Source organism: Solanum stenotomum, chromosome 7 (genome assembly GCF_019186545.1).
Source record: "Solanum stenotomum isolate F172 chromosome 7, ASM1918654v1, whole genome shotgun sequence".
Classification (NCBI taxonomy): Eukaryota; Viridiplantae; Streptophyta; class Magnoliopsida; order Solanales; family Solanaceae; genus Solanum; species Solanum stenotomum.
In genome coordinates this window covers 363,694-374,652 of record NC_064288.1, presented here as the reverse complement: position 1 = coordinate 374,652, position 10,959 = coordinate 363,694, and the positions used below count along the sequence as shown (strand labels likewise).

General features: G+C 31.7%; 1 protein-coding gene across 2 annotated transcripts; it reads right to left on the bottom strand.

Annotated features, from left to right (window-relative positions):
• Nucleotides 1–4,461: 4,461 nt before the first annotated feature.
• LOC125869572 (sugar transport protein 13-like) lies at nt 4,462–10,758 on the bottom strand. 2 transcript variants are annotated; one of them, XM_049550046.1, is made up of 5 exons: nt 10,514–10,758; nt 9,435–9,757; nt 7,423–7,547; nt 6,115–6,406; nt 4,462–5,457 (listed from the first exon to the last, which is right to left on the bottom strand). In XM_049550046.1, exons 1-5 carry the CDS (start codon nt 10,647–10,649, stop codon nt 4,762–4,764), a joined length of 1,572 nt encoding a protein of 523 aa, XP_049406003.1. In that variant the 5' UTR covers nt 10,650–10,758; the 3' UTR covers nt 4,462–4,761. The 2 variants fall into 2 exon arrangements, with proteins under 2 accessions (XP_049406003.1, XP_049406004.1); XM_049550047.1 differs by lacking the exon at nt 9,435–9,757 and having other exon boundaries at nt 10,514–10,682.
• Nucleotides 10,759–10,959: the final 201 nt, after the last annotated feature.

Genomic DNA, 10,959 nt, shown 5'->3' with positions numbered 1-10,959 from the left:
CCTTAGACCTTATTTCGGGAAAGTGTTGGATTATGACAGCATGTCTCTTGATATTATTGAACATCCATACTTTGTGGTGTATATGATAATATTGATTTGAAGTATATTTGGCCTTAGTCTAGGCTTAGACTAGTGTTGCCATAGACTTGCGAGGTTTCGGATGTCGTTGGGCAGTAGAATTTTTTTCGACGTCATTTCGGACGGTCAGCTCCTTGTAGACTGATATAGCAGACTTGAGTCTGATAGTCTGAGCCTTAGCTAGATGGTAACTCAGCTTATGACCTTGTATCCATAATGGCCAGCTTTTCTATTAGCTACAGTACCCGGTTAGAGTCCGTGGTCCAGCTTACCTGTGATCTGGTTTTGGCTACAGTACCCGGTTAGAGTCCGTGGTTCAGCTTACTTATGTCCAGGCTTAGCTACAGTACCCGGTTAGAGTCCGTGGTCCAGCTTAGCTGTGATCTGGTTTTGGCTACAGTACCCGGTTAGAGTCCGTGGTCCAGCCCACCCGTGCTTGACCTTTGGCTACAACACCCAGTTCGAGTCCGTGGTCCAGCCCATATAGGTTGACTCATTAGCTATAGTACCCGGTTCGAGTCCGTGGTCCAGCTTACACGTGGTGTCTTCCCAATTCCTCACTAAAGCATCAGTTAGTCTTGATTATTCTCATTTGTAGGTTGAGGTTTTGGAGGTTGGAGAGATTCCGATTAAAGTCCGGGACGTAATGAGATCTTGGAATATAATTGAGAATGGTTCAGTTAAAAGTCCGGAAATTGGTAATATTGTAATAGACCTTTCTAGCTCCATTATTTTACTTCAACTGCCGGTGCATCTGCCGGACTTATGGGGGTCCGTACAGGTGGTTTCTTTTATTGTGCATGAGCGTACCCGTCGGGTTTATGGGAGCTCGGCGGAGTTAGTTAGATTACTTGACTTTGTTGCATGTATGCTCGTGTACATACCCACATTTACTACCTTTTGCACTTAATGTGACTTTTTATTTGCATTTCAGTTCACTTTTGCTTATCTTGCTCAATCGGCCTATGATGCCTACTGGGTACCTGTTGTTTTGGTACTCATGCTACGCTCTGCATCTATTTCGTGATGCAGGTCCGAGCACTAGTAGCCAGCGTTGATCGAGCTTGGAGTAGACTTATCTGGAGACGGGGGTGAGCACACGGCGTTCTGTACTATTTCAGTCTTCATCTGTATATATAGACTTGTCTTCTTCCTTTCGAGACAGTCCAGTCTCTGTTGTCCACTTTTGCGACTTGTACTCATTTTGTAGTAGCTCTGTACTAGTGACTTCCAGGTTCTGGGAGGGATCTTTATTTGTATAGATGTTTTTGGTTTGCATCCGCCTATTTATATTGTTATTTGCCTACTCTTGTTTAATTTCTACCCTCAGACCCATTACTTGTTGTTTCGGGTTACGGGTTGGCTTACCTGCTGACGGGTTATAGTAGGTGCCATCATGACTTGATAAATCGGGTCGTGACATTCTCCCTCCACAAAACCTTCTTTTTCTACTTAATCTTCTGATCAAGCCCATAAATTTCAATATTCTTTCATATATATATATATCTTCAATTCCATCAACACTAAGAAAAGAAAAGAAAAATGATTTTTTTTTTTTTTTGCAATTTCATCAAACAGCTGAACAAAAATTTATCAATCTCCATTTTCATTAAACACACAAAAAAGGATATAAGCTTTTCTAATTTCATTAAGCACCCTAAAAAAAATCTCCGATCTCACTAAACATCCAGAAAAATATTGATTTTTTTTCAACTTCATCAAACACTCAAAAAAAAAAACTCTCCAAAATTAAAGATCACACGATAATTACTACAAAATTGTTAAATTTTAAAATTTAACATACGCAAGAATTGAAGGTGATTGAGTGATTTCATTAATACCCATTACACTTAACAAAAAGTAAAGATTTTTACACTCCCTTAAAACTAACTAATGCATAAATATACAGATCCAGATCTAAAAACAATGAAAAAGAATATAAAATTAATAAAAAATTATGAAAAACATTTTAAAAAGCAAATTGAGTTGCAATCAAAGTATGATGCTTTAATCAAATGAAAGTTTCACTCAATTATCTATTAACAAGCTCTTTCAATCATAGTTTTACCACCAAAAATACACATGAAAATAGGGGATTCATAAGTTAACCACAAACCAGATTCTTCATCTTCATTCTTTTTCTTTTTTTAAGAAAAGGATAAAAGAAATTCTTCATATTCATTCATAGATGCAAAGGAAAGAAAAAAGTTAAATTTAAAAAAAATGTACCAACAAGATCCTTTCTTGTTTCAACAAAGAGCTGAAGTGGAATAGGGGTTTTTAGACTTTTAACATATAATTTTCTATGTGGCATTTTTTAAAGACGTGGAAATAAATGTGTATTTAGTTGTATTACACACACCAATGAGTCATCCCTGTAAGGGTTTAAAAGTCATGTTTCAATGGGTTTAAGGGTTTAGTTGGCAAAATGGTGAGTAGAAGGGTCCAACTGACATACAGAGTCAAGTATAAGGGTCTCCCAGGTCATTCCTCCAAAGAAGAAAAAGAAAAAGAGGGGTTTTCTTTTTTCTTTTTCTTTCTTGAAATATATTTTTCTTTTTAATTTAATTTTTTAATTGTTATTTTGCCCCAATACACATGTCTTATTAGTTAATATGACATGTCATTCGCAAGTGTATTACACACACCCTCTCTTTTTAGCTGATTGTTTTAAAAGTGTTCGATAGGTAAAAAAAAATATTTGTGCAAGTGTTCAATTGGAGCAAGCCTAAAATGAGGTGTCCGAGTGAAATATGCGGACAACTTTCAGTGGCTCTGAATGACTTAAGCCAAAAAAAAAAGAAGGTTATGCTATGGTTGTCATTCATAATCTAACCTTAAAGTACATGACACTAAAATAGATCATATAAATAGATACATGAAATTAATATTAGATCATAAATAGATACATGAAATTAATATTAGATCATAAATAGATACAGGAAATTGATATTGATCATATAAATAGATACATGAAATTAATACTAGATACTTCTATGATACATATGAATGTACTTGTATGATACTCATGTAGTGTTTAGTTTGTTAGATACATCATATATTGATAATAGATACATCAAATTAATGAATTTATTAATTTAAGAGTAATAAAATGAAATTAATCAAATGACATGACCAAGATATACATGTTTTTGTCTTTTATTAATAATATTAATGAATTTATTATTTCAAAAAATAATAAAATGAAATTAACTAAACATAGATACACTCCTTGATTTCCATCTTATATTAAGAGATTTGATTAATTTAGTTCTCCAAAATTAAGTCCATTCGGCAAATACATGTATCTCGCGGATTCAAACTCATGTATTCTAAGCATGAAATATGGTAGAGAAAGTAATATTTAAAACTATCGGGAATCTTAGTAATTAGGTACTAAACTAGTGGGGTTTACTTAGTTTGCCCATAAAAATATCAGGTCGCAGGAGAGTCTCATTTTCAGCACTTTTTTTTAATCGACAAATGATCTACTTTTATATCTAAGAAAATGTTTTTTTTATGTTTTTGGGTGAGTGTGGTTGGAATAATTCGTTGAATATATATAACATTTTATGTCAAAATTTAGAGTTGAAATTGACCTGAAAAACGTCACTACGATAATATATACATATATCACTGTATATCTAACATAGATTCTTATGGATATAATAGAAATACATGATATACAGGACATATATGGATATACACAAAAAAATATACACATATATATTAGGAGATATACAACAATATACATCCCCTCAAAAATCCATTCTTATATATCCTCCTTCATACTACATCAAGTTTAATAAATTTTATCCCATGGGTAATACTATTCACTTTGACCTTGAAGATTTGTTCATAAGATAAACATCGGTCAAAAGTTTAAGATCACACATTTTAAAGATTATTGAGTGTAATTTCCCACATGTTTCTGTCTCAATACTCTTGTGCGAACCTTTATATACAAATGAAGAAAACGAATAAGTAGTAAGATCTTAATTAAAGATACTTAGCTTTGGACATGTTATTTTGAATTGTGATGGCACTATTGGCACGAATGTTACGTAATTAAATTAACTCGTTGTTCAAATAACTATTTGGAAAAATAAATAAATTATATCATACATGAATCTTAAACATGCGAGGGACTAGATAAATCTTAATGATTTTTTCCAACAAAAGAAAAACGAAGAAGAAGAAGTTATACAAGTTACAACAAAATTACAAACTGAACAAAAAAGTTGCAAACGTAACTTATCCTCAACCGGACAAACAAACTGTAATTCTTCTTTTTTCATGACATCAAAAAAGTAATTACTCAAATCTTTTTTCATTTCTTATACCAAATTTTGAGCCACCATACATACATTACAAGAATTAAACATCAAAGTGCTTGCCCAAAATGAATTATACCAAATCTCTAATATACATAAGCTATATGGTTCCATTTATTTTCACCATATTGTATCTCTTACACTTTGACTAAACAATTTCTACTACATTGGAGGATATAAAGGGGGAAAACAAGCAGTAAAAAAAAATCCAAATTCACACCTATTTTGTGAGAAACTCTTATCGATATCACTAGACTATAAACTCTGATCTCTTGCATGTTGACTTATTTCTACGCATCTTTACTATGATAAAATCAACGTAAAACCCCACTAACATTTTTTTATTTTTTTACAACCGAGAAGTGGGATCATATCCGTTAGCATGTCCATTCTTTTTAACAATATCAACATCATCTTCATCAACCATAAACCTCTTCCACAACCAATGTTGCTTCCACACCCTCTCCGTCATCTCCTCAATGGGAACATTCTTCGTCTCAGGCAACAAGAAGAAAACGAACAACGACATAACGACAATCCACCCCGAAAAGAACAAGAATATCCCATACTTGAAATGACAAAGCATTGAGAGAAATGCTTGTGCCATAACAAACGTGAAGAGCAAGTTAACACACACTGTAACACTTTGACCGGCTGAACGAGTTTCCAAAGGGAACGTTTCGCTAGGAATTAACCATCCTAGTGGGCCCCACGACCACGCGAAAGCCGATACATATGTGCAGATCATAACTACTACGAAGATTCCCCAACCATGGCTAAGGTTGTCTGAAGTGTCCGTAACTTTGATACCGAGGATTATAGCGATTATTATTTGAGATAGTAACATTTGAACCCCGGCTTCTAGGAGGAGGATTCGTCGTCCGAGCTTGTCAACGGAGTAGACCGAGACTACGGTGGAGAGAACGTTGACGGCTCCGGTGATGACGGCTGAGTAAAGAGCTGCGCTGTTTCCGAACCCTAGTGTTGAAAATAAAACGGGCGCGTAGAACATAATGGCGTTGATTCCTGTGAATTGTTGGAATATCTGTTGCAAAAGAAAATAAAAATGAATTGTCTATTCCGTAACATATGTGACATTATGTAACGATACAAAATGATATAATATAACACCAACAACGAAAACAACAACAATAACAACAACAGATATCTAGTGAAATCTCACAAGTGAGGTCTGAGAGGTTAGAATGTACGTCGCAGACCTCTGTATCTGAAATACCCTCGGCTCGAGTGAGACAAATTCCGATATAAAGAAGAAGACAAATGAAGAGAAAATCCAAACAGAAAAAAGTGCAAAAATAGCCAAAAACAACAATAATAAAATCATGTGGTAACCGAAATGCCATAAGCAACATACTATGGTAGATTATTATTAGCAAACAATAATAAAACATGATAAAAACAAGAACTATAATAATAATATCTTATACAATATAATATAATACTATAATACCGTTACATTATGAAACAATACATAACAACCATTCAAACAAAGTGTAGGACACATGCATGTTAGTACTACAAAACCTATCTTCCTTTATTTTATTAGTGTGACACAAGAAATTAGGCACTAAATTGAATACTTCATAACCAAGCATTATGTGAAGAAGTTCAATTAATGGTTCATAATAAGTCAAACTAGTAACTTGAAAAATAATAATAAATACTTAATTAATAAACTGACCTGGAGGGCAACAGAGATGATCAATTGAGGTCTATTTTTACGTTGGAGTAAATTTCTGAAAGGGTGTTTGACTTCTTTAGCAACACGACTTGCCTCAACAAGTTCCAAGAATTCAGGTTCAATGTTGTCGGTACCTCGGATTTTTCGAAGTACTTCCTTGCCTTCTTCTAAATAACCTCTTTCAATCAAACTGTTTGGGGTTTCTACTACAAATAATGCACCCAAAGTCAACAAGACTGCTGGAAATCCTGCTAACCCTAATGATAATCTCCATCCCCATCCTCCACTAATTCTGCATTTAGAAATATAAGATATGGTTAATTAGTAGTCAATTAAAGGAGTTATTCTAGCTATACCATGAACTTTTATCATTTATTTCGATTTATCTGTCTGAATTTGACTGTATGGAGATTTCTGAAAATAATGAAGATTTTTTAATCTTGTGATTTTAAATTATGGATTTGCATGATATACCAAAATGGCCTTTGAATATAATAGTTGTAAGCATGCCACATGAGAACGTGGAACTAAAGAGTTACTATTAAATATAGAAAATGACATTTTTTAAAAATAGAATAAAAGGAAAAATAAATTGAAGCATAATAAGTAGGAATATATTCCCACAAATGCATGTTGATGGTTTAATCTTTTAATGGTCCACTCTTGTTTGATAGACAATTCAAACAAACAAAAAAAAACTTGTATTTATTAGGAGAAATTTTTGCCAATATACACTTTTTTTATTTAGCACAAAGTGTATAGTAGTAGTACTGTGGTAGTTGAAAAGAAATAATTCCAGTCAAGTGGATGGAACAAAAACAATAAAGACAAGTACACAAAATATCACACAAAAGTAAATGAAGTGTCAAAATCAGACCCAAATTTTTTCTAATATAAAAAAATAGTCCCTTTGAAAAAAAGAAGAAATTATTAATTAATATAAAAGAGTCGTTAATCAAAGGCTCCAAGTTTTCAACCATGTGGACTACTCATGCAATTTTTGAAGACAAAAAAATTCAAATTAATGACGTTAACTTTTATTTGGTAGGACATCGTGGGTACGTAGTGACTAATATTAGTAATAAACTAGGGCCAAAAAAATTGACTAGTGAACATTATTTTCAGTAAATTATAAGTAAACAAGTTACACGTGTAATCTTTATATATATACTCCAACTCCAATGTTAATAAAAACAAACATTTTTATTTATTTCTCAATTGGAAGTCAAGATCACATAATTGAACGTCATAATAAAATAAATATCAGATTCAAGTAAATTATTTTTCCCGAGAGGGGGAGAAACTTACTTGGCTGTTCCGTAGTTAACGAGGTTGGCAAAAAGAATACCAATAGTTACGTTAAGTTGGAACAAAATGTTAAGTCCTCCACGAATTCTTGTTGGTGCTATTTCTGATAAAAATAGTGGAACTGCCTGAAAATATTCATGCACATTAAATTTTAATTTTGAGATAAATAGAAGATAGAAAAATTTGGAAAGAATTTTTCATAAAATTAAATAAATTAATAAAATCAAAAAATTACTCAAATAAAATATTGAAAGAGCTTTCTCGTATAATCTCCATATGATAAAAAGGATTTTTTTTTCTTCACGAGTGACTTGCAAATCCTTTTTAAATAAAGTTTTATTTTATCAGATTCTTAAGAGGACACTCATGTGGAACATGTTAATTAACTTTAAGGTTTCTTTTAGTTAATGAAATGGATAAGATAAAAATAAATGTATTGTTCCTTTGGGAGCAAGCACACTTAAAAGTACGTGTATTATATGAAATATCACATGCATTTATCTTTAAAAAAAACTTACTAACCTAAAAATATACTAGTCATATTTGACCCCTCAAGCTATCGTGTCAAAAATAGTAAACGTAACGGGTGAAAGGATAAGGATAAAAATAAATTAAGGTAGTGGACATCTATCAAAAATGTAAAAGTGAGAAGTGATGGGCAAAAGAATAAAGTTAGTAATTAAAATCAAAGAAATTAGCTTTGCATTGTGGGAAAGTTACAAGGAAGCTGCCTACGGAGGACTTTTCTGGACAACGACAAACCTTTCAGTCTCTACCTAAACTTTATTTATTTTCTTATAAAGTATGATTCTATAAGGTCTTAACTCACATGTGTAATACAAACAAAGTCCCTGACCCAAATTATTTAAAGCAAGAAAACCAAAAAGTTGGAAAATAGCTTTGTGAGATTTGGACTTAAAGAATTATATATACTCCCTCTTTTTCAATTTGTTTTTTTTCGAACANAGCTGCCTACGGAGGACTTTTCTGGACAACGACAAACCTTTCAGTCTCTACCTAAACTTTATTTATTTTCTTATAAAGTATGATTCTATAAGGTCTTAACTCACATGTGTAATACAAACAAAGTCCCTGACCCAAATTATTTAAAGCAAGAAAACAAAAAAGTTGGAAAATAGCTTTGTGAGATTTGGACTTAAAGAATTATATATACTCTCTTTTTTTCAATTTGTTTTTTTTTGAACACCACAAAATTAAAGATTTATTATTTTTTAAAAAAAAATCGATATTTTTTAAAACTTCATATCAATCAAAACATGATAAACAAATTAAAACGCTATAGATATCAAAGGTAGATCTTTCTCACCTACCCACCCACCCCCCTCAGTTGTGGACCCCGACGTCTCCCATTTTCCACAACATGGCCACCGTGGTCTATGGCCGACCACAACTTCCGATTATGACAAAAAAAAATTATTAAAAATAAGATATTCTTAAGTAGAACAATCATATAAAAGATTCATGTGTAATTATTTTATTTCACACTCAATATTTAATATCTTTAAAAATATCTGATTAACCCAAATATATAGTACTTTAAAAAGATATATACCACTTATCATAATCTTTAATCAATAGTACTCTATATATATACTACTTGTCTAATACCCAAAAAAAAATATAAAAAAAAATAGGGACAGTTTTCTAAGAGAGGAAGTCTAATATACCCAACCAAACTATAAAAGAGAAAAAAAAAATATTAAAAAAATACTAGCGTGGTCCTTGCACATGCAATGAAAATTGTATTAGGCTATTAGCCTCTTTATTTTATTTTGTATTTTGAACTATTAATTTTATATCATTATCACCCATCCCTTGTTGAGGGTTAGGTGGATTAAATTAAAGTTATAACTAGTGTAGGTAGAGCTTGTACATACCATACTCATTTATTTTTAAAAAAAAAAGATTAATGTTCTTGTATCCATTTTCAAAACGTATTTACTATAGCAGTCAAAAAATATTCAGACAAACGAGAATAATTAAGGACTAACCTGATTGCCGAAACCAATGCCACAACCAAGGAGAATTCTTCCAATAATAAGCATAGCTAAATCTTGAGCAGCAGCATTTAGTATAACTCCGATGATGAAAAAACAACCGGCGATTAACATAGTTAATCTCCGACCAAGTTTTCTTGTCGTGTAAGAAGCGAAAAACGTCGCCGTTAATCCGGCTAAATATAAAGATGAAGTAAATAATTGTAGGCCTTGATTATCGTATTTGCAGTAATTACTGTCTAAACCTTTTTCCTTTGTTCTCTTGTAAACCGTTGGGAAGAATTTTTGTAAAAATGGATCCATCGATGTAACACCACCTGTATTTTTCAACAACAAAAAAACATTATTAATCGAATTTTTTTTAATAAAGTAATTCATATGTTCTTGATTTTTGATATGTTTTATTTGCGACACTGAATATGTTAATGTTATTGTTGTTGTTAGATCACTATTCATTATAAGTTGATTTTATAAATATTCAAAAAAAAAAAAAAAACAGTTTCTAGAGAGTTGGGAAAATCGCACTTGGTCGGAAAAGTTTAAATTTCTTCTTTTTCTTTTTGTACGAAAAAAGGTAGTATTTTTTTTAAAAAAAAAGTTTTTAAAAGCAATATTGCAGATTTTAGAAAGATTCAACCAAGTATGACTTTGGTCAGCATTAATTTAACCCATAAGGGTAAAAAGGGGAAAAAACAGAAAATTTAGCTTTTAAAAATATTCCAACGGCTTTATTCAAATTTACATTATATATAAAAGAAATTTTATGTATGTACGTAAATATTGAATTTCTTTAATTTATTTGTACTATTTTATATTTCGAATCCACTTATTAAAAATCTTAATTTCGATACTGTTTAAATAGCACAGTGTTTTATATATACTCTATCGAGTAGATTCAGAAACAAAGAAAGGAAAAACTTTTAAGATTTATAGGAAGCTAAAAAGTGTTCAAGATTTTGTAACGTCATGATCATCATCATAATATAAAGATGGAAACTAAAATAGGTTTATTAAAAGCAAAAAATAAAAAGCGATTATAATAAAAATATGAAGTACTAATATAATTTAATTACCAGAAACTCCAATATCATAACCAAACATGAGTCCTCCAGTAGCAGCCATAATACAAGATATGATAACAATTGGTGTGATTTTAGCCTCGAAATGTGTGCCTCCGTTACCGGAGGTCGAAAATCCTCCACCGGCCATTGTGTTACTAAGTTTTCCGGCTTCAAATGTAGTGGTTAATAAGAAAAAAGAAGATAATTTGTTCTATAAGAAAAAAATGTAATGAAAGAGTTTGATATTTTTGTGTGATGAAATTATGGGGGCTATATATAGAGTAATGGGAAACAAAAAGAAGGAGAATTAACAAAGATGGAACCCCACGCCACTAAGTAGCTTTACACGTGGAATATAAATGAGTTGACTATATTAGTTTGTGAATATTATTTATTAAAAAGGTATATAGTAGTAAAAGTTTCTTGCTAGTCGGCTGTGTACTAGTCAACTCAAACGT